A 24,132-nucleotide genomic window follows, 5' to 3' on the forward strand; every position below is an offset into this window, starting at 1 on the left:
AATCAACCGTAAGAGAAAATTGCTATAATTCAACAGTTTAAAGGGATAGCTCAACATTTTTGGTAAATTGGCCCATTGCCATAATTCCTATTGTCGCGACTGCACGTCACTCTGGAACTAAAGATTTTAATGATAGAGCTCCCGTCAGTCTAGGCTACAGGGATGACGCAGGTGCGCATATTTGTGTGAATGGAAACTGGAGCTTGGTGGGAGTCGGCTGCCATAATGTACAATATTTGACTAACCGGGTGCTTTCGTCAAATGCTCGCCACCTGTAGCTCAGTCCGATAGGCCTGGCGTGGGAATGCCGGCGTCCTGCTTCCGAGGCGTCAGGTGCTCCAGCTTCCTGGCTGTGTCGACCTCCGTCCGTCGACTCCCGGTCACGGTTTTAGTCAGTTCATTTGTTGGGTTTAGATGAGACAACAACTGAACATAATTTACTCTGGAGGTTGAGGGGGCTTTCTCCCAGGGATCTCTTCCTGCTCCTTCCGCTCACGTCACATTTTAAAGCGGCAGGGCAACCAAGCAACCAATCAAAACATTCTACAATATGGCAGCCCCTCAATTCCCAGAAAGTGAACTTAATGGGGTCATGACCTGGTTTTTTACGTATCCAGTCCCACTTGAATTGCTTTGAATCAATTCTTAAAACTTATTAGAAACATAAAAAAAAAAAAAAAAAATCAAACATAGAGCTTGTTCTGACACTTTTTCACACGGCAACTTTCTCTCATGAGAGTAAGCGTGAGGTTTTGACTGGTCCGGATGTTCATTGTATTACAGTAATATGTAATGAGGCGCGCATTGATTGGATGCAGGAAGGACAGGAATGGTGGCTGGCCCAGTGGGCAACATGCAGGCTGTATTGGAAACCGCATACAATGCTGCTCTCTGTCGTGTACCGTAACCATGTTATATAACTTACTGTAATAAAATAAAACAAAATTTAATCAGTTCATTGTAAAACATGAATTTTTTGATGCAAATGTGGTGATTTCTGTACGTAGGCTACAGAGCTGCTGCTCTGTGTGAAGCTTCACTTTTCATTCAAACAAACTAATATGACTGCCACAATTGTTAGATTTCATCAATGAGACCAACATTTATCTCCTTAAAAAAGAGTTAAAAAGAATTTAACCAGTCGGCGGTAAACCTCTACAAACCTGCGGGTAAGTTAATTAACGATCGGTTCCTCCCTGGCATGACGACGTAGTTTGGCCGGCTAAGGAGCTCTGCAGGCGGGTTGCTGAGGAGCCGCGCCTCTGGTGGAACTTCACTTCTCCCAACGCGGAGCAAACTTCTAAACAGCCGTCATTTGGATAAACTAACCGCATATTGGGGATCTAAACCCTTACTTTCTCGTATGAAAAAATATTAAATTACGTAAAACATAATAAATTAACAATTGTTTCCTCCCCCGGCATGACGACATAGTTTGGCCGGCTAAGGAGCTCTGCAGGCGGGTTGCTGAGGAGCCACTCCTCTGGTGCTCGCTGCAGCTCGCTGGAGCTTCACTTCACCCAACGTCGGAGCAAACTTCTAAACAGCCGCCATTTGGATAAACTAACCGCACATTGGGGATCTAAACCCTTACTTTCTCGCATAAAAAAAAATATTAAAACTTAATAAAGAGATGAAATAACAGCGCTACAGTGGGAAATAAAACAATAAGTAATGGCGGCGGCGGAAGTCGGGGTGGTGGAAGAGAGGTGTGTTTATGAAAACAGGCTCCTATGGTGACGTCACCATAGGAGCAGAGTCAAAATCTGGTAATTTTGCAGTGTGCAGCCTCATGACCTACTCAGGCTAAAACAAAGAGCCCAAACAAAAAACCCAATCACTTTCAAACTCCAGATTTTCAGGCAAGTTTCCACTGAGGTCCAACACCAATATACATGCAAGGAAAAATGTGATTTCCGGCCCGGGTGATCCTTTAACACTGGTGACTCCTTTAACACTGGAGTGGTTTCATTACCTTTAATTGTCGGTGCAAGCTATTTTTAGAACAGCCGAGCCGAGCCGTGAGCTGCTCAGAGCTACGCTACGGAGGCTCATGGGATTTCTTGGTTTCCCTCATCAAATACACAATCCAACAACTCCAAAGCGCTCTTGTGGACTAGTTCTGACCTGCACATTCACCATATGAGATACTGCATTTGCCTCGAAAACAAGTCCGTCTGGTAATGTTGTGTTATTATCTCATAGCGTGGTGAATGTGCAGGTCACAACTTGTCCATGAGCGTAGGGATTATGGCAATGGGCCTATTTACCAAAATGTTGAATTATCCCTTTAAGGTTATACAGAGGAAGCTTGTTTGTTTTTCTGCCGCTGTCTGAAACCACTGCTTGAGAAATGCAAATCATTTCTTCAGTAAATCTGTAATCATTATATTCATAAGACTTGTCACTTGAATTTGGTGAAGGGCTAAATATCAAGGGAGGAGAGAGGAAAACGTAGGAGGAGATGGAGTAGGAATTGGGGGAGTAGGGGAGCGGATATAAGATTACTTACTGGCAAAACTCAAGTACAGCAGCAGCTGTTTAGACCGAGTGTTAGTCATCGCCCCCCACCCCCACCCTCTCCCGCCTCTCTTCTCCTCTCTTCTCTGTCTCTCATGAGAGTGTTGTGAATAGCTCCTGAAATAGAGCCCACTGGAGCGTAGAGGAAAATGTGAAAGACGGGTTTGTGCCTGCAATGCGATACGGTGCCAGTGTGAGAAATGTGTTCACATGGAAAGATATGGAGTGGAAGAAAAGAGGCGAGTGTGTGGTGTGGAAGACAAGGCCACACAAATGAGTGAAAAGGAGAAAAAGAGAGAGAGAGAGGGAGGGGAGAGCAAGAGAGATCGAGAGAGTGAGTGAGGGAGAGAGAGAGAGAGAGAGGGGCGGGGGGTGTCACGGAGCGAGAGAGAGGCATGCTCAGAGTCTGAGTCTGAACCAGGCTGGTGAAGGTTCACTGTTACTTTTCCTGACACACATACTGAACAAAAGGGATTTCTTTTAAAAGATCTTTTCCATATTAATTTTTTGTTTCATTTTACTGCGTGGATTTTGTCAACCTTGGACTACACCAACGTCTGAAAAATCTATCCTAATATCTTTTCTGAACTTTTGTGAGATGAGTTAAGCTTTATAATCTCTGGACATCAACCAGTAATTTTATTGAATTTCACTGCTTTGGTTTTTTTGCCTTGGACATGGGGTTTGGAAATAAGGAGCTGCTTTTTCTTGGTAAGTCAATGGAAGCGCAATTCATGTGTGTGAGAGAGAAAGAGACAGAATTGGTGTGTTAACCTTTAGAGGGAAAAAGGCACAAAATAAAGGGAAGTTTATATTGTGTAAAACTTCAGTTGGGAACTTCAACTTTTTTTAAACTCAATTGCTACACGGCTTTATAGCCGTAGGTGTACAGGAAAAAGTAAATAATTAATTGTATCCCTTCAGTAGATTGGCATTTGTTTCCAACCTTGGCTAGTACGGTCACTATTATCACAGGCAACAGCTTGTAAACTTGATAACAGAGGGCGTGACATTTTTAGAAAGCTTTAATTCCACATGTGTAATGTTCACGCTGTCAGAAGGTGAACACTGTCCAGTTGTGTTTACTGCTGTGATGTGTGGACAGAGGTCACAGAGAGACTGAATCTCTGTCAACGGTCTGACCAGATCAGAGTTAAATAAACCAAAAGTCTGAGTCTGATGAGCCACAGTCACCTTTTTGAGTATGCCACAATGGTGTTGATGGGGATGGGAGTATTTGTGGTTTATCTATCTACATCTGGCAGATTTCCGCATCACCATAAAAAGCCATAGTGGTTCAACCGGTATACCACAGGTGACAGTATTCCCCTTGGTAGAGATGTTATAGGTTAAACTGTAAACCTGCCATTATTAGCATTCATGACATGACATACAAAGCAATTTATTTATTTAAAAGGGATATACTGCAGCACTGTACATTGATAATATTGTATTATCTGAAATCTGTCACAAAAATTGTCACATAGGCTATCCCACTCAATGATCACAGTTTGGTTTCCTCACCACTCACCGCCATGAAGTTCTTGTTTCCTTTGGCCTTGGTAACAGCAACAACAAACACATACACACATACACACATACACACCATGAAGTACACAACACAAACTCAACACTTACATCCTGATTTACTCTACTTCAAGAGTGTGTTTGCTGTGTTTTTTTTATTTGCCAGTAAATCAAATCTTCATTGATATTGTCTCTGTTTGCTGAACACACACCCAGGTTTCCAAGCAACAAAGACGCACGTGCAAAAAAAGGAACAGTTTTTTTTTTTCAGTGCTGCGTTTCCTTAGATCAGCTGTAGCAAAAATGCCCATGACATGAGTTTGAAACAGGTGTTGAACAATAAACATGAGACTTATATTGACGACAAATGATTAAATTTTACTTATCAGAATAAAGTGACTAGTTTTCAGGAAATAACTGAATGGCTTTGACATTTCTGTATTATCTGGAACTGCAGCTGCTTTCACGTGAGTGAGGGTTAGGGTACATTGTGTTATGGTGTAGCAACAACTTGTATATGCAAAATGGAAGTGTGAGAACTACTGAGCGAGAGTAGCAAACGCTTCGTTTGAATGTACGACTTCCACTTTCTGTCGAGCTCAAATATGCAACAGGAGGAGAAACAGACAGAGAGCAACGCATCTCACAGCTCAGAAAAAGATAAGTTAGGCAGAAGTGAGATACAGACAGGACAGTTTCTGTGACAGACTAACTATTATTCACCACTGTGCTCACTGGTGAATGGAAGTCAGCTGTGCATAAAGTCTGGCCTTGTTCCTGTCTGCAGTGATTTAGTCATAAACTGAGACTCAGTCACAGTGTTTCATACACTCGCTGCCGCTGTCAAACTCTGCCTGGTCTTTCTTAAGTGGTGTTACTGTGGGAGCTGCAGGCTCATCACACAACAACAGAGGGTTCATTGTGTTTGAGGGAGGGGAAGCACTGGGAGCTGGGAGTATTTTTTGACAAACACCATATGTGTGTGTGTGTTTGTATGTGTGTGTGAGGGGGGGTTGGCGGGGGGGCGACACATTGACTCCTGCCTCAACCGTGACTCCTGAGACTAAGATTTGTGTAAGCAATGTGAGCCCAACAAATGGAATGGGAGGCTGAATGAATTCATCTTGAGGTCACAGCAGGTAAAGTGGATTGCAATGGCCACGCAAAGTGAGGGTGAAAAACACTCACAAAGTTTACAGAAACTTTTTCAACCACTCTGCAGCATACAGTAATCCACATTTCCACTCTTTTTCGTATTTTCTGCATGTAGTGACTCAAGAAAAATCATTATCAATCATCCAGAGGACGTTGGAGCTATGAGAAGGCAATGCATAGAAATATAGTATTTAGTGGTGTGGAGTGAATCCAAGATGACGACGAAGAATCAATTTACAAACTTTTCAGAGAGCTACAGTGGTTCATACAGACTGCTTTTTGGGGGCCACTTTGTGGGCAAGCGGGGGTTTAGTTATTCACAATGAATGACCTCAATTTGAGAATGGCTGGGGAGCTTTGTTGTATTGTGCTCCCCTTTTCTCCCTCAACTCATTTCCTGTCAAACCTCTATTGTTAGCCCAAAAATAAACACAGAAAATGCTCAAAATGCTTTAAAGTTAAAGGGATAGTAGCATTTTTTTTTAAAGTGGGGTTGTATGATCTACAAATAGCCCCTAAGTACTTAAATTACAGTAGAAGACTCTCTGCACTCCTCCCGTTAGCAACGCCAGCCTATAGCCCTGCCCAGAGATTTACAACATACAGTATTGTGAATGGACCCAAAGAAACGGCCTATTTTCGTGGCCTAAAAGAGGTTTTACCTGAAAAAAAAAATACACAGTTCCATTGTCCGCTATAATATAATTTTTTCCAGCCCCTCAAAGTGCAGGAAAATCGCAGTTTTTGGACCTAACCAACTGCTGATCGGCGGGCGCTAATCCTGGGCAGAGGGATACGTGAGTTGGTTAGGTCCAAATAAAAACTGCGTTTTTCCTGCACTTTGAGGGGCTGGAAAAAATTATATTATAGTGAACAATGGAACTGTGGATTTTTTTTCAGGAAAAACCAGGCAGGGCTATGGGCTGGCGTTGCTAACGGGAGGAGTGCAGAGAGTCTTCTACTGCAATTTAAGTACTTAGGGGCTATTTGTAGATCACTTTAAAAAAAATGCTACTATCCCTTTAAATATCTATATCTATACAGTGGGTGTGGTGTTGCTTTTAGTAAAGGAATAGCTTGGAAGAAAAACAGCAAAACATCATGGGACATTTGTTATATCTTGCAATTAGTGCAGGGGTGTGCAGACACTCTAATGTGCTGAGTCAAGAAGTGACAACTGCAGGCAGGCTTAGTGTTAGTGCTGATCTGTAAATTACTGTAGCACCATGGGCCAACCTGAGAGTAACTTCTCGAAAGATTTTACTTGGCTGAAATGGTCACTCTAAGTTTCTTATAGGGGCCCCCCTGGTTGCACAAAGTCTCACGTGGTTATTGTGTCTTCCTCATTTGCTTTGACTGTCAACTGCACTAACTGGCCTCACTCTCTGTCTCCACAGGGTTAATGTTGATGCTGGGGAAATGTCTCTCTGCCTGTGACCCGGGCTTCGGCAAAGACAAAAAACAAAAATGTGTTGGTAATACCCTGATTTTACACATCCCTCTACTAAAGTAGCTGACACACTAGCTTTTTCCATTTTAGGCACTTAGCATTGCTCATGTCCAGGGCAAATGGCGGTGAAAACAACAGTAGTAGAATTCTTAGATCACCGCAGTTTCAAGCAACTGGCTCAAAGAAATGCTCGCGCTCTACTCTTCTCTGACAGCAGTGACCTCAGAATGATAATCTTGGTGGGCAGAGGAGCTGGAAGAGATCATAGGATTTAAAGTGACAAAATACTAATTACCCATTGACTAGTGAGAGACAATGTCACTGCAAATGTTATATTTTAGCTCATATTTTCTATTCACATTTACAGATGTAGATGAGTGTGAATTTGCCTCAGACTACTGTCACGACAACGCAGACTGCTTCAACACCAATGGGAGCTACTACTGTGTGTGCAAGCGTGGGTACCACAACATTGGAGGGAGTAATAACTTCACAGGCCTAGATGGACAGTGCCAAGGTGAGTGTGTGTGTGTGTGTGTGTGTGTGTGTGTGTGTGTGTGTGTGTGTGTGTGTGTGTGTGTGTTTGTGTAACCTGTGACTCTGTCCGATCATTCTTAACTGCCCTCTGAACTTCTGATAGATTATAATGAGTGTATGCAGACTCCTGGTATCTGTGGCAATGCACCTGACTGTAGAAACCTGCATGGGAGCTACCAGTGCATGTGTCATAGTGGGTACATCTTTGACAGCAGTGAACCTAGAGGCTGCAGAGGTGAGCAGTGCCTTTGTTTTGTCTGTCTGCGCTTTTCCCTCGAAGTGGGGTTGTGCTGTGCTGAAATAACAAAACAACATGAGTTCAATAGAATCATCAATGATCAATCAATGAAAATTGGCACACCAAGCCTCCAACAACATTTGCCACTTTTTAATACAACCCATGTGACAGCCTGACTGTATAACGAACTGCTACATGTTATACAGTAGGATTTGTATGGTATATGCTGAGATCCAGAGGTTAAATCTTCTCACAGTCATATTTACCTTATACAACAGTTAGTTCTGACCAAGTGATTTGGGCCTTTTAACTACATGTATGACTCTGCTTCAGTTAGCTCTTAATTCACATTACATTAACATTGTTATCTCTCTTAAATTATAACAAAGACAGGAAAAAAAATCCAGAAATTAATATATTGGTGTCTTAATATATTAAATCATACAAGGATAATTCAATGACCTGAGGTAACAGCTGTGATTGTTGGTACTAGTGAATTACAGATGTGCTCATATTCGCTACACCTCTCAAGTTATAGTGCAAGCCTGGGCACCAAAACATTTTTTGGGCATGTTGATATGACAGCTGGACAGTGCCTAGGTGTGTGTGTGTGTGTGTGTGTGTGTGTGTGTGTGTGTGCAATGTTTGTAACTTGTGACTCTGATCATTCTTAACTGCCCTCTGAACTTCTGACAGATTTAAATGAGTGTACCCAGTCTCCTGATATCTGTGGCAACACATCTGACTGTAAAAACCTGCCTGGGAGCTACCAGTGCACGTGTCGTAGTGGGTACATCAAAATCGGCACTGAACCTGAAGACTGCAGAGGTGAGCAGTGCCTTTTTTTGTAGTTTTTTTTGTCTGTCTGCATTGTCTTTTCCCTTAAAGTGGGGTTGTGCTGTGCTGAAATAACAAAACAACATGAGTTCAATAGAATCATCGATGATCAATCAGTGAAAATTGGCACACCAAGCCTCCAACAACATTTGTCACTTTTTAATACAACCCATCTGAGCCTGTATAACCAACTGCTACATGTTGTACTGTGGAATTCGTATGGTGTGAGATCCTGAGTCATATTTACCTTTATACAACAGTTAGTTTTGACCAAGTCATTTGATTTGACTACTGCAGCACTGGGCCTTTTAACTACATGTATCACTCCATTAACTCTTAATAATTCACAACATTAATGTTGTCTCTAAATTGTATGGATCATTTAGTGTTGGCATACTGTATGGTAACAGCTTACATGCATATTGCTATTTGGCACACCACTACCAAGACATAATACTTAAATAAGGTTTGAGCTAATGTTGGACACCACAAGCTTCTGGTCATATCAGACTCATTATGACTATAGCAGCAGCACATTGGTCATGTCATGTGAAAAAAATCTGGAGCTACTCAGTACATAAAAGAAACAACTGCTCGGACAATACTCTTACTGATCTCACATGGACGTTGTACATTTTTCTCATTGCCTACCCTCCGCTGGCTATGAACAGGTCTTCCTGCGTGTTTTTGTTCCATCAAGATTCAGCTATTACGACTCCACCTCCTCTGACCTCAACCACAAAGCCATCTCCTGTCTCATGCTGGCTCTAATTGCAGCTCTTAACTAACTTGAAATGTCAAAATCTCACGACACTGTTTACCAGGAACATCCGAACCTGTTTTTAAGATCCTACTGCCATTACTCACAGACACACACAACCGTGGCCCAGTTACATTGCAGAAATGTTTGTTCCATTTTAAACTAAAGGCACCACCAGCTATTTTCAGATGTGAATCTGCCTGGTCAGTCATTACTTATGTGTCTGCACCCTGTTTGTACACAGATATAAATGAATGTGAGAAAGCTGAAATGAACAGAGAGGAAATCTGTGGAGAGAAAGGCACGTGCAAGAACACACAGGGGAGTTACTGGTGCAAGTGTCAAACAGGATACACCAATTATGGCAACAACACAATGCCATGTGCAGGTTAGTGTGGGCATACACTGTTATATATATATATATATATTTTACATTGAGTGTGCATTTCACAACCTTTAAATCCTCTCATTAAGGCTATACTTAAGAATTCTGACACATGTTGTTATGTTCTCAGACACACAGAATATGAATCTTGTCTGTGTATCTTATTGGTCTCCGTTTCCTGTTGCTGCAGTGAATACTTGCTCTGCCTTCACTCTACTTTCCACAGTGACTTGTTTGATCTGTATTTCTCACAAGCCCACAGAGATAGATGACTTGTGTTCAGTGTTGCTGCTTTGCAATCTTGCTGTTTTATCAACACTCATCTTTCATTTACTACACAGTGCGATGGAACTCGTTTGGTTTGATGATAATGTCATTTTCCGTTCTGTTCCATCTAGAGCTCAAATGTGATGAATTCAGTGATGAGGGTCGGCCTGCACCGGTAAGCTGCATGATTAAATACAAGATTGTTGACAAAATAGACAAACAGCAACATTAATAATAAATTATATTAAGATTATATATAGATTTTTAAATTTTTTTTTGCTCTTAAACCAGTGTCCATTGAAGAAAACTGCCACTCATTACCTCCATTTACCAAACCATCCAACAGCCCTGCAGGGTTTAGCATACAGGAACTTAAATTTAGGAGAAGCTGAATAGTGTCATTATTCTGTCTCTCTCTCTCTGTCTTGCAGGCACTTGGAGGCTTGGCAGACATTCTGTCTATGATGAGAACCAGCTGTCTGGATCTGTTAAATCCAAGTGCCGCTGGCTCAGGGAAGGCTCATGGAGAGGCGCTACTGGAGGTTAGAAAATCAGATATGAAAGACACACACACACACAATGAAAAGGAAATAAGAAATAGATCCCATGTGGGAGCAAGAAATGAATATAAAGTAAATAAAAAAGAAGTCAATAGAACAATAGAACAGAAGAGTTGAGATGATTCAGTCTCTGATCCCCTGAACATAGTTCCTTGTATAGGTCCAAAAAAGATCCCATCACTTTCTGCTCCCTTGATTCCCCTTCCTCCTAATACTGACAGTCAGTATCTCAAGAAAGACTACAACTAATAGAGGGCTCAGAGAGCAATGGCAATATTTGTAATTTCTCCCTCTTTGTGCTATATCTTGGGCAGAAACTTTTCACAGCGACTGATGCCATCCTGTCCCCTGGTCCCCTGAGCAGCAGCCAAGATGTGAGCAACTTGCTCAGTACGATGGAAAACTCCATTATGTTCATTGGTCCTCAGCTTAAAGTAGGGGTCTCCAATTTGGAGACCTCTGAGACAGGTAAGTGTTCTTGTCCCTCAGTGATAATAATGAATGAATGACAGCGGAAATATTTTGTGTGAGAAAATAAGAAATGAGTAATTTGCTTGAACAGAGGTAGCGATCGCTGTTGAAAAGGGAAAGACCCCACCCACTGGACCAATCAAATTGACCAATGAGAACGCAGAACTTGACACTGACTGGGCAACGGCAACCGGCGCAGGAAACTATCCTGGTAAAATCTTCTCCTGCTCTTCTGACAAATAGATCACGATTTTCATGTGGATGAAATACTATCATATTTCTTATTGTCTTTTACAGGTTTTGCTCTTGCTGCGTTGTTGAGCTACAAGAACCTTGACCCCTCAGTCGACGGCTCTTTTGATGAGCTCAAAGATTATAAAAAAGATGGTGCGGACCCCCCCACCTTCAACGTCTCCTCCAGAGTCGTGTCTGTTGTGGTCTCTAACCCCTCCACTCAACATCTGAACCGCTCTGTTAACATCACACTCAGGCATCTAGAGGTAGTCCAGCCTGTCCCGTAGTCTTGTCCTCATTCTATCAGTAACTTATTGTAAACGTACTATTCAAGTTCTTTATCGGTGATGGAATATGAATCACAGTCTGTGTGTGACATGTTGCTTTTGTTTTGTGCATTAGGACATCGAGGAGTCCAACGAGGTGAACTACATCTGTGCGTACTGGAACGAGAGAGGCGCCTGGTCGACAGATGGTTGTTATCAACAGCACTCCAATGCCTCATATACTGTGTGTACATGTGAACATCTGAGCAGCTTTGCAGTGCTCATGGCCCTGTACCCCATGGAGGTAATTACACACACACACACACACACAAACATACACACACACACACACACATGAACACGCACACCATAAATAAAATCCTGACTTTACAAAATAATAACCAGGGTTCACTCATAGAAATTAAACCAAAAGACCTCCTCTTATTTCTAGATATTGTTTCACTCTTACTAACCTTGTTTCCATTTTTGTGTTTTCAGTAAAATGCATGTAAAAGATAGATATTTCCCTCAGGAGCTTGTGTGTGCCTTTCCAAACAAAACATGCTGCGTGAGCTTTACTCCCTCGCTCCCCTACTGTATATGTCCCTGTAAACACATTCACATAATTGTGTAAATGATTCCCATATGTGTGTAGTCATTAATGTCAGGATCTGCCGTGTCCTCTCTTCCAGCACCCCTTTGAGCTCGTTTTGCTGACGAAGATAGGCCTGATCATCTCCATACTGTGTCTGATCCTGAGCATCCTGACGTTCAAGTTCTGCCGCTCCATTCAAGGCACCCGCACCACCATCCACCTGCACCTCTGCATCTGCCTCTTTGTGGCTGACGTCGTCTTCCTGGCCGGAATTGACAAAACAAAACCTGAGGTATGTTTGTGAAAGCAAATCATGACTTCAGTTAGACCGAGCGCAGTGATCTGACTGTTGACCTCATTGTGAACAAGAATGTAATTTCATTAAAGTGTTTACAGTGAGATGACCTAGCTGTTTCACTTAGCTTCCTGTTGTGCTGCAACAGCAAAGTGAATGATAGCTACAGTGAAAAATCCCTCTGTTTATCTAGAGTCGCAAAAATGAAAATGAAACATACTGAAAAGATCATTAGGAGGCACAGACAGCGAAGCTACTGTAAATATTCCAAAATTTCCAAATGAGACATTTGTTTGTATAGGCAAGTAGTGGAGAACAAGAACATCAAGGCAGACAATGGAACAACACAACATCTGTGTTTCATCCAGTGGTGGAAAATAATTATGTGTCAGAAAAGTCTGTATTACTTTAGAGTATTTAAATGTAATTCTATTTTAGTTTGCTGATATGATTTCACACACTAAACATGTGACCAATTTACAATATATTATTAAATATTTTATTCTAATATTGATGTGATGTGATTTAGCTCCAATTCAACCTACAACATATGTCCTGCATCCAGTGACACTGTATGGATAGATAGAGGGTATAGCTGATGGATGTATATCTTACATTTGACTGACTTACATAGGGTTAATTGCTTATGTTTGTGCTCAAAACATTCTGCATTCTTGACATCCCTTAAATAAAGCCTCTAACTACTTCTTCCACCCTTGGTCTTAATGTAATCTGACTTGTCTCTTCTCTGATCTTGTCATGTCACACCACAGGGTGGCTGCAGGTTTGTTGCAGCGATGCTCCATTACTTCTTCTTGGGGGTGTTCACCTGGATGCTGTTGGAAGGCGTGCAGCTGTACCGTATGGTGGTCCGGGTCTTCAATGCCACCATTCGGCCTCTCTACCTGTTCCTCACCGGTTATGGAACACCTCTTGTTATTGTCATCATATCGGCCATCAGCAGACCACAGGGATATGGCTCTGACAAATAGTAAGTGTGTGAAGAAAGCATACGTTGAGGGTTAAGACTTTACAATAACTAGGTTATTATAATTAGGTTTAAGTTAGTTTAAGAGTAATAATTAAGGTTAACGTTAAGGTTATCATTTGTTTTGGATGGTTAAGGTTAGGGTAAGGGGCTAGGGAAAACATTATGTCAATGAGTGTCCCTACAAAGATAGCCATGCAACATGTTTTTTTTTCATTAACCCTTTGATGCACAACATATGCACACCCCCTCTAATGCGCAACATGGGTCTAAAATGACCCGCATTCATTTTCCATGTGAATTCATGCTGGGTGAGTGTTTCTTTGTGGTATCTTTTAAAATCAATATATTTTATGATTGAATCCTCCAAGTATCATTTGAATATCTTGTTTTTAATTAGTACAGGGTGTTATTTCCATTTTTACTTTCTTATTTTATGAACAAATAGACAAAAAGTCTCAGAGAGTGGACCATTTAGCTAGCTAGCAGTTGACATTTCTACATTCTACTGTATTAGTTAACTACAGTAGAACATGTCACCAGCTAGCTAGCTAGGTAGCTGTTGACATGTTCTAGCTGGTGTCTACAATAGAATATTATTCTATTGTTGTCACCAGCTAGAACATGTCATCATGTTAACAGTTAGCTAACTTGCTAATATTAAGGTATTTCCCTTTATGACAAGTAATGTAGCTACTTATTCAAGGTAACTAAAACCTTATCAATTATGCACAGTTATCTTTAATGAGTCATCAAATGTTTCTTTAGGTAAATTGGAATAATTGTAAAACAAGTAAATATGATTATATGTGCTTAAAAAAGAATATTTACTGAAGAAAATGATAAATACTGTGCAGTGATTTCAAAGATATAACATTGAAATAGCCTACTCAGATAGAATAAACTATGGCTAGCTGTTGACCACAGTAGAATATGTCAACAGAGCTATTAATGGGGAAAAATGACAAGTAATGACTAGTCATTATTGATAATCAAGGAAACAATGGTCTGTTGTTGGTATAGATAGTGAGGGAATGCTAAAATTAAAGTATTCTTGCTATACTTGTTTTTTCAACTGGTCCACTCACTGAGACATTTTTGTTCATTTTTGTTCACAAGTAAGAAATGAAAAATGGAAATAATGACCCCACTAATAAAAAACAATATATTAAATAATACTTGGAACATTCAATCATAAAATAGATAGATTTCAAAAGTTACAGCAAAGAAACTATCACTCAGCATGAAATCACATTGGAAATGAATGTGGGTCATTTTAGACCCATGTTGCGCATTAGAGGGGTAGTGATACAAAATGTGTTTTTATTAAAAAAGTGAAAAAGTAAAAAATAAAATAAGGATGTATTATGATCAAAAACAAGTTAATTGAGGAATACCTGGAATTCTATATGATGAAATACATTTTTCGCAAAGATATAGCACAAAAAAACTCACTCGGGTCACTTTAGACCCATGTTGTGCATCAAAGGGTTAAAGGTGTACAGAAATGGCCGTTTGTCCTGTTTGTCGCGCCGAGTTGTCACGAGCTGCAACACGAGTTTACCCGAGTGAGGAAAACGAATTTGATTGGTCGTTATCGAGCGGGCGGGATATTCAAAGCTTGGGGCGAGCCCGAGCTCCGTGTGTGTGTGCGTGTCTCAGACGTTTGAATGACGGATGACGGATCCAATATCAGTGGCTGGTGAATCGTGTACAGGCTGACGTATAATCCGTGCGCCTGCATTATCCAATGCGAAAAAAAAAATACACACTTTCATCCCGGATTTACTCAAAAATAGAATTTTGCACAAAGTTTGGCCTCCAACGTCTGAAAGATGAGTTAATACATTAATTTTATGACCCAAAGTGGGCTCAAATTCAATTTTCTTTTCTGTACACCTTTAATTGTTTATTTGACAAGGACAGTGCACATTAATGAACAATTTGTGACGCGCACATCACGTCATGTAAAAGTGCCGGATTTAGCTCAAAGCTAATTTCCATCCGTAGTCCTCACATTAAAGACAGACAGACATACCATACAAAAAGATAACAGTAGGAAGCTACCTGCATAAGTTTGAAAAAGCATAGTATTAGCAGCAGTTACAACAATAATAATATAAGAGAGGACAAAGTACTAGCAGCATTTATATCAGTAAAAGAAATAAGAAAACAGATAACAATGCCATGCAGCGCTGCATGGCATTGTTATCTGTATAAATATAAGAAAAAAACTGTGTCAGCACACTAGCTTGTGTGATAGCGGTTACATCAGTGGATTATACAGACCTGCTGTTAAATATCTATCAGTGACATGATGTTTTTTTTCCTCTTACCTAGTTGCTGGCTGTCTACAGACGACGGCCTCATTTGGAGTTACTTTGGCCCTGTGTGCGTCATCATCATCCTCAACGTCTACTTCTTCATCATCACTGTTTGGAAGCTCGCCCAGAAGTTCACCAGCCTCAACCCAGATCTCTCCGAACTACACAAAATCAGGTCAGTCCATGTGTTGGTTTTCCTGTGTGTTTTACAGTGCATTTTTTTTGTGTTGTTTTATGTGTGTCCTCTCTAATATCACCCTCACTCAGTCAGTCCCCTGCACAACCAGCCACAGACTTGAGATATATTTTGGTCCAATGGAGCAGATCTGGGAGCTGAAAAATGCATGGATGGAAGGAATGTGAGAGTTTTGTGAGGGAAACATTTGGGGAATGTTTTCGTAGCCCCGACTCTGCTCTCTAATAGGTTAACACTGCCATCCGCCATCAACTCGGTCTCTCCAGTTGTAGACATCACTGTATAAACAATCAGATGTGCTGCTTAGTTCTGGGAATTGGGAATATGATGTGAACGTACTGCTATAACAGCATGTGGGTTTCTCTCCCCCTTTATGTGGTTTCTGTCTGTGGAAAAAGGTTTTCTTCCAACCCACAACTCTCTCCTTGCCTGAGTGATGAATGTTGGTGAAATGGTGAGCGTAGAAAGAAACAGCCATTAATTATGAGAAGCCTGATTCAAAACCTGTGCTTCTCTGGTTTCTTTCTACCAATCCTTTTTATATACAGATGTTACTGGTTCAAAATTGCGGGGTTTTTCCTGCACTGCAGGATCGCGTGATCGCGTGACTTTTCACCACAACTGTTTTCCTCTAGGTGGCAGCACCGTACTAAATACTGCTCAGACGTTTTGGGGACAATGCTGACAGCCTGATAGCCGCGATTAGGAGTGGCGCTGTTCATGATACAGAATACAAGAGGATGAAAGGAGAACTAGCTGCAGACAGTAAATAATATAGTAGCCTCGTTTTTCAATGACAAAATGTAACGACGGCAGCTACAGTAGACTATAGCCCACGTCTCACTCTCTTTTTTCGGTCATCTGTCTCGTCATCTCCAAAATGTGTTTTTAAAATGAGCCAACTACAGTACTGTGCAGTAGTGCCGCAGATTTCTCACTCCGCACCTTGTTTGAGAGTGCAGCTGGATGATTTCTTGTGAATGAACGGGTCTGTGTCACTTTGGGGCTGGGCGATAAAACATAGGATAAATAACTTTCCCTCGATAGAAGACGCGGCCGATACAAAGTCTATAGGTTTAATTCATCCATTTTTTGACAGACAACACAAACAGCCAGTGATAATGAGAGTGGTGACACCGTCAGCCATGCAGCCGGCCTGGACTTTTTATTTTTAATTATGAAGGATCATCTGCGCAGAGGAGGGACGGTTGAAACAGCATGTTTTAAACAGAAACTACTGACATTACTCTCGTTTTTATGAAGCATATCGGACAACATACTAGTGTACTTGTTATTGCCAAAATGTCACATAATTTCTCACAATATAAATAGGTCAAATAAATATTTTTGTCCCGTGCGCAATTGTCAAGATCCGCATTTCGATTAAACTCGCCTTTCTTCTTTTGTACGAGTTGTTGGACAACTGCATTTTCATTTAATTTACTTATTTCCCTGCCCTAAGTCATGTTTATGGATACACAGTTGAACATATTGTCATTTTTCCCTCGGCATTTTCCCCTCACTTTGCTGAATATCTGTTGATTCACGTCATAAACACGAACATTAAAAATATGTGGTGTTTATTAAAAATACATGTTGTTCATTCAAATCGGTTGTTGTTCATTGCAAAACAGTTAGGCTATTAATTTGGTGATTTATATACAGATATTGATCGCGCAGTGTGACCACAATCACTACGCACGGTGGCGTGAGGGACATTTGAAACAGCTGTATCAATCGTCCCTCCAGCGACTACTGACAATAAAACCTGTTTTGCCTCTAAACTTCAAAACTATGACATTTCATAATTTAGGACCTGTTTATGTACGAATTCATCTGTTGTTAGGTCATATTATTATTGCATTAAACACACAATACAACTTTTGATCACTTTCTCCCCGGCTACGTTGGTGGAGATCTCCCACACAGTAAAAGATTTAGGCAACACATTCTTCCAGCTGGCTGTTTTTCTTCCAGTTACAGAAAATAGCCTATGTGCAAAGTACCACATTAACATCTCTATTCATATAACGCCCATCGAAACAGCTGATTTACATGTCGGCCGTTAAGGCAAGGCAAGGCAAGGCAATTTTATTTGTATAGCCCGTTTTTACAAACAGTTTGTCTCAAAGGGCTTTACATGGCATCGTAGCAACATCCTCTGTCCTTAGACCCTCACATCGACTGAGGAAAAACTCCATGGAAACCCTTTTAACAGGGAAAAACAGGAGAAACCTCAGGGTGAGCAACAGAGGAGGGATCCCTCACCCAGGACGGACAGACGTGCAATAGATGTTGTTACAGACAAGAAAACAGTTTACAGTTTGTCACAGAATGTGCGGAATATGGAAATGTTAACACATGGCGATTGGCCATTCACGCGGCTTTGTTCTTGGTTTCGGCCAATCAGCTTATAAGCACATGGCTAATTATCAGCTTTCAACCAATCGCACTGTTTTAATGTGTGTGTGTGAAAGTTATTTTCTTTAGTTCATTTTCGTTTCTTTTGGATTTTTTTTACAACAATGTATCAATATAATATTGTTTTCGTTTCATTTCGTTATAAAAATCAATCCCTTTTCTTTGAAACAATGAGATTGAGCAGCTAAAACTCAATAAACTCAACCATGGCTTGTCTTATTGTTAATCTGAACGCACATGTATAAAGGGCAGAGTCAAGGCAGCAGATAAATCACAAAACATCAACGCGTCCGTGAGCGCAGCGCACCTCATTTTCTCCTGTGAAGAAGAAGAGAAAAAATAACCCCATGGTCCGACCTGACCCAGTTATTTAATGTTTAGGTTTATTTAGAAGAAGTCTGATTATGACTGCTGTTCTGGATCAGATTATTTGCTCATAATTCGGGTTATTTTCAAACAGTGGCCAAACAACAGATCAATTAATTATTATAGACTATATTTTCCATTTTTGCTAAGCGGTTTGTTCTGAATTAAATAAAAGCCTGTCCCATACAGCCGCGTGTGTTACGCCGTGTTTTGTTGATGCTATCATCTTTGCCTTGCGCAGATGATCCTTCATAATTAAAAATAAAAAGTCCAGGCCGGCTGCATGGCTGACGGTGTCACTTTGTATCGGCCGCGTCTTCTATCGAGGGAAAGTTATTTATCCTATGTTTTATCGCCCAGCCCCAAAGTGACACAGACCCGTTCATTCACAAGAAATCATCCAGCTGCACTCTCAAACAAGGTGCGGAGTGAGAAATCTGCGGCACTACTGCACAGTACTGTAGTTGGCTCATTTTAAAAACACATTTTGGAGATGACGAGACAGATGACCGAAAAAAGAGAGTGAGACGTGGGCTATAGTCTACTGTAGCTGCCGTCGTTACATTTTGTCATTGAAAAACTAGGCTACTATATTATTTACTGTCTGCAGCTAGTTCTCCTTTCATCCTCTTGTATTCTGTATCATGAACAGCGCCACTCCTAATCGCGGCGATATGTGATACATAATCATCAAGTCATAAAGCAAGACAGGCTTTATCATATTACAATAGTTTCTGTGATTTAGGCAGTGTATACAGTAGTTAGTTCTAGTTTAATAGCCTAGAGTTTAAGCTGTGGATTACTGCACAGATCACTGAGTCATCCGCCTGTCGTCCTCCGTTCTCACAGATGCCACCTGGCGGTTGTTTTGGCACATTGAGGCTTTTCATTAAAACCTCTTGTCTCGCCAAAGAAAAAAAATGCATGAGTCTTGTGCCGTCTCGCGTGGACCACGCGTGAAGTCCGCAAATTTGAACCAGTAACATCTGTAGAGTACTCATCTGTTACCTCAACTTTGCCCTCTTGATCATCCATGACCTTTCTTCTACATCCTCCTCTCTTCAGGGGTTTTCCAGACACTGCAGCGGTAACTGAGTCATCGGTGCGTTTCAGCTCACATTAATCTTTTCTTTCATTCTCTATCTGTTGCCCTTTCTCTGATTCCCCTCCCTCAACCCCTCCCTCTCTCCTCCCCCTTTTCCTCCGCAGAGCGTTCACAGTGACAGCTATAGCCCAGATGTGTATACTGGGGCTTATGTGGGTGTTTGGGGCTTTCCTGTTTACTGAGCAGTCAGGACCAAACATGGGGGTCGCATACATCTTCACTATTCTCAACAGCCTGCAAGGGGCGCTGGTGTTCATCATGCACTGCCTCCTGTCTAAACAGGTAGGATCCAGTAGCTAAGTGGGTACTTCTGTGTGTGTGTCTGTGTGTGCGTGTGGCTGTATGTGTAACTGGGACTGAATGCGTCAGGCTATGACAGACAGAGATTTACACAAGAGATAAAATTGTTCCGTTTGTTACACATACAAAGGCAAGAATGAGTGATGATAAAAGGCTAGTTGTGTACATCAGCATGAGTTTCCAGCTGTGGATTTAGTTTCCTGATGTTCTGCTGCCCACTGCAGGTGAGAGAGGAGTACGCTCACTTCCTCTCCTGTATCTGCACAACACCCAAGAAGAGATACTCAGACCTGAGTACCACCAATCCCTCCAGCAGCCAGTCACAAGTAAGTATGAGCTGATCTCACTTCTAGTCTTCTGTGACTATAGGTCACAACCACATTTAGTCAGCCACACACTTACTAGTGTGAACTTATATCTACTTTTAAATATCTGGGGTTTTTGATTGATGACCACTTGTCTTTTAAGGCACATATTCAGTATACTGTAAAGAAGCTGAAGCTTTTACTTGGATTTTATTTTAGAAATAAGTCTTGCTTTTCTTTTAGGGTGAAACAGAAACTGGTGGAGTCAACCTTTCTTCCGATTATTGATTACGGTGATGTGTTATATATGAATGCCTCCGTTCAATGCCTCCACATGTTGGATAGTGTGTATCATGGTGCTCTTAGGTTTATTACAAACTGTGGAGCTCTAACTCATCATTGTGTCTTGTACAGTAAAGTAAATTGGCCATCTTTATATGTGCGCAGGCTCGGCCATTGGTATGTGCTGATTTACAAGGCCATTCTTGAGATGATTCCATCTTATTTATCATCCCTTCTAAACTTGACTAACAGGGCCGACAGTCTCCGCTCTCAGGACTTTTGTCATTTTACTGTTCCTAAGGTGAGAACAGAAATGGGGAAGAAAGCTTTTAGATTCTCTGCTCCGAGTACATGGAACAGTTTGCAGTCAGAGCTCAAACTCCAAAGTCTGGTACTGTATCTCTGAATGTATTCAAGTCCATGATAAATTCCATCACATCCAGGCTTCAGCAGTGCAAATGTTTTAAATGAGTGCAAATGTTTGACTAATCTTGTAAATTATTTTAACTAATTTTGAAAATTCTTTTTTTTGTTTTGTTTTGTTTGTTCGTTTGTTTTATGTTTTTAATTAATGTGACTATGTGTTGAAACTATGTGCTGCCATTCTTGGCCAGGTCTCTCTTGCAAAAGAGATCTTGGATCTCAATGGGACAAACCTGGTTAAATAAAGGTTATAATAATAATAATAAAACTAGATTATGACTTAACATACAAAACAGACAATCAGCTTCAAAAACACGATGAATTGTCCGTTGTCAGATCATCAAGTCAGTGAGTCAGTGAATGAGCCCTTACTGCCCCCTTACCGTAAGTCAGCACCAATGCTGACTTTGGGTAAGCAAATTACCCACAGTTCATAGTGTTGTGAAGTCAAACACATGGGATGCCGTCGGAACGCGAGTGTAAAAAAATGAAAAAGAAAAAAGTAAATTAACACACGTAGACAGAGAGAGCTTGGCCAGTCTCTTTATTGTTAATGGACAGGAGCAGCAACAAAAAAAGAAAGAAAAAATATAGTATATAAGTTTACTGTCAGTATTAACGTGCAGTTTGTGATTATTATTGATGATAATTTGATCAGATCTGATCCAGGAACATTTTGTTTTGAGTCCGTCCCCCTCACACACGTTGTGAGTGTTGAAAGTACGGTAAATTATCGGCCCATGACCGGAGTCAACAACATTTTGTTGTCAAGGTAACGTGTTGTGAGAGTGGGTAAGTGCTGTTCCATTCATGTTTACAGCATCTGGACCCTCTCAGACTCTCACACTCCGTCACTTAGAGCTGACGTTACTTAAGTCAGTGAGAGTTCAGGGCTTGAGTCTTTAGGGGATGGATTGGAATTGGGCCCAAACAAATACACATCATCTTACCATCTTTCAAATAACACTTGTCTGTTTGTGTTTGTGCAGGCCTCTCGGAGTGGGGACCAGACCGGTGAATCCCAGATATGAAGAGCTGTGTCTTTTATTTCCCCGCCCCCAGAGACAGAGTTTCACTTCTTTGGCCTGAGGGAGCTAAATTAAGCCCTGATCTGAAAGGTTCAAATCACCTCAAATAAAGATTCAGTCATTACATATTTACCTCAAAGTCAGTTTAAACTGTGTTTATTATCATAATCAAAATTAAAATGATGTGCACTTTTAACACATGGTTTTTCAAATCTGAGGAATTTTAACAAAGTTAATGTTTTGGGAGTATTTTTCTCTCCTTTGTTTCTTGTGAAATACATGGGGACTTTAATAAGTTCAGGCCTCTTTATTCATCAAACAAACACATCTCTCCCTGGTTGAACTCTTAAAGCCCATGGACATGCAGTATGTGATCTGTGCCAGCAGGCTGCAGTACTGTATGTCTTGGCTTTAAAGAGTCACAGGACAAAAAGCTGGAAACCGCTACGTTAAACACACCAGTAGTCAGTAGTTAAATTTCTGACCTTTCAGACCCAATTGGAGTTAATGGGATGAGTTATTCTGACTCAAACCATTCATCTGAATCCAACAAACGTTGTAACCAAGCATAACCATGCAGTTGCTTGACACCATTTTATTTTTCTTCATACAAAATATTATACAGCCCTCTAAAGTAGTATCAATAATGACTGAATTTTTATATAGATGTGATGTGTAATCCTGTAACATGTTATTGTTAAAGTGGGCAAAAATATACAGTTCTTCACTGCACTTCTTACAATGTTTGTCCAGGAACTCAGTAAGTGAAAGTGAAAATAATTTAGTAGCTCATCAGTTCTGCCAGAACATATCACAGTCATCATATAAGCTGTATTCCCTTTGAAGTGATTAAAAGTGATAAAGATCTACATTATTTATTTTCAAGTGCAGAATATAAAGTCTATGTAGACTACAAGAAAATATGAGCAATGCTCTTGATGTTTAATGCAACAATTTGTGCTGTATTTTATATAAGGTTTAATGTAAAAAAAAGGGGGGGGGGGGGGGGCTTTTTGTTCATGGGAGAGTCACACAACAGATGTTCCTATGTACTGTATTAACAGTATGTGGTAATGGGAAGAAACAAATGTGGAAGCAAATCACCCATGAATTGCCTGTGGTGGTCCCTCATGTTCCTTCTGCAAACCTCATGTGGGAATCTGCAGCATGTTGTTTCTTGTTTTTTGAACAAAATAAGTGATTTTTCCAAGCACTTGTGGCTATTTCTTAAGAATCTATCTTGGTTTGATATCGAGCTGTGCCTTTTTTCACCGTTATGTGAAGTTTTTTATTGTTGAAAATGAAAATCGAGACAAGAAATCTGGTCTGAAAAGACTACTTGGACAGTTCACAAAAACAGACCCACCCATCTGATAAGCCAGCAGCTTCCTGCAATCAAACTGTGTTTATGGAATAAGAGTACATTCATGTTTTTGTTTTTTTATATAGCCGTTAGCCTGTGCCTCAATACATTGTCAGAGACTGTAAGGTATCACATTCCTAAAATGACAATTTGGAACATTTCAGTGAGGTCTACTGGGAGTTGTACAGATTTGAGTTTTATTATTCTATTGCACTTTCAGTTTGTCAGTATGATAGTCCAGCACATGTTCACCCAGAGGGTGCATGGGGTAATCAAGAAGACTTGAGAAGTCCCACTTACAGAACCGGAACAGTTTACTTGAGCTAAACCTACTGTTTATAGATGTAGATCAGGTCAAAAGACACTGATCTACAGAACATTCATATGACTGGTGTTGTACTGGTGTTGTTTTGTTTCTCCTTTTCAATGTGTTCAGATTACTGTATGATTTGGTTTTAACAACTAAACTGTTCTTTGGTTCTTAAGCGGGCCCCCACTTTTTCGCGACCATCAATAATGTTGATTCATGCATTGAAAAATGTATTTTTATGTGAAAAAGCTACATGCAATTTGCAGCATATTGTGAATGTAATATTGTTAGAATATACTATGTGTTCTAGTTTGAAGGTATATGAGCCTATTTTTCTACTTTGTTTTGTTGTACTGGTACTGTTTTCTTTAAAGATTATGCAACACAAATTTTTATTAAAGCTTCTACTTCATCTAAACGTCTGTCTGTGGTTTATTAGCACATTTATTCACATTTATTCATTCACAAGTCATATTTGAGGTACCTTTTGTATCAATGATATACAGTATATCTACACTTTAATGGGAAATAAAGGTGATCTTTATTCGACTACTTTTAATTGACAGCTCGCTTGAAATTTTACCATACACACAAGGCAAGGCAAACTTATTTAAATAGCACATT

At 40.5% G+C, this 24,132-nt stretch overlaps 1 protein-coding gene across 3 annotated transcripts; it reads left to right on the forward strand.

The window, feature by feature from the left end:
• Nucleotides 1-560: 560 nt before the first annotated feature.
• Nucleotides 561-23,905, forward strand: LOC311002533 (adhesion G protein-coupled receptor E5-like). Of its 3 annotated transcripts, none has more exons than XM_083993924.1 (18): nt 561-3,231; nt 6,600-6,677; nt 7,020-7,169; nt 7,293-7,424; nt 8,124-8,255; nt 9,269-9,412; nt 9,808-9,851; nt 10,108-10,218; nt 10,551-10,704; nt 10,799-10,918; nt 11,005-11,207; nt 11,344-11,511; nt 11,900-12,094; nt 12,871-13,088; nt 15,426-15,584; nt 19,602-19,779; nt 20,022-20,123; nt 21,797-23,905. In XM_083993924.1, the coding sequence occupies exons 1-18, from the start codon at nt 3,198-3,200 to the stop codon at nt 21,836-21,838; spliced, it is 2,364 nt and encodes a 787-aa protein (XP_083850050.1). In that variant the 5' UTR covers nt 561-3,197; the 3' UTR covers nt 21,839-23,905. The 3 variants fall into 3 exon arrangements, with proteins under 3 accessions (XP_083850050.1, XP_083850051.1, XP_083850052.1); XM_083993925.1 differs by having other exon boundaries at nt 6,600-6,671; XM_083993926.1 differs by lacking the exon at nt 7,293-7,424 and having other exon boundaries at nt 562-3,231.
• The last annotated feature ends 227 nt before the right edge of the window (nt 23,906-24,132 follow it).

This window comes from Trachurus trachurus (genome assembly GCF_905171665.1).
Source record: "Trachurus trachurus genome assembly, chromosome: 1".
Lineage (NCBI taxonomy): Eukaryota > Metazoa > Chordata > Actinopteri > Carangiformes > Carangidae > Trachurus > Trachurus trachurus.

Coding starts and splice junctions, on each gene's coding strand:
- LOC311002533 (XM_083993924.1), top strand. CDS start 3,198: ATGGGGTTTGGAAATAAGGAGCTGCTTTTTCTTG. Junction 10,705..10,798: donor TTTGGAGACCTCTGAGACAG/GTAAGTGTTCTT, acceptor TTGCTTGAACAG/AGGTAGCGATCGCTGTTGAA. Junction 15,585..19,601: donor TCCGAACTACACAAAATCAG/GTCAGTCCATGT, acceptor TTTCCTCCGCAG/AGCGTTCACAGTGACAGCTA.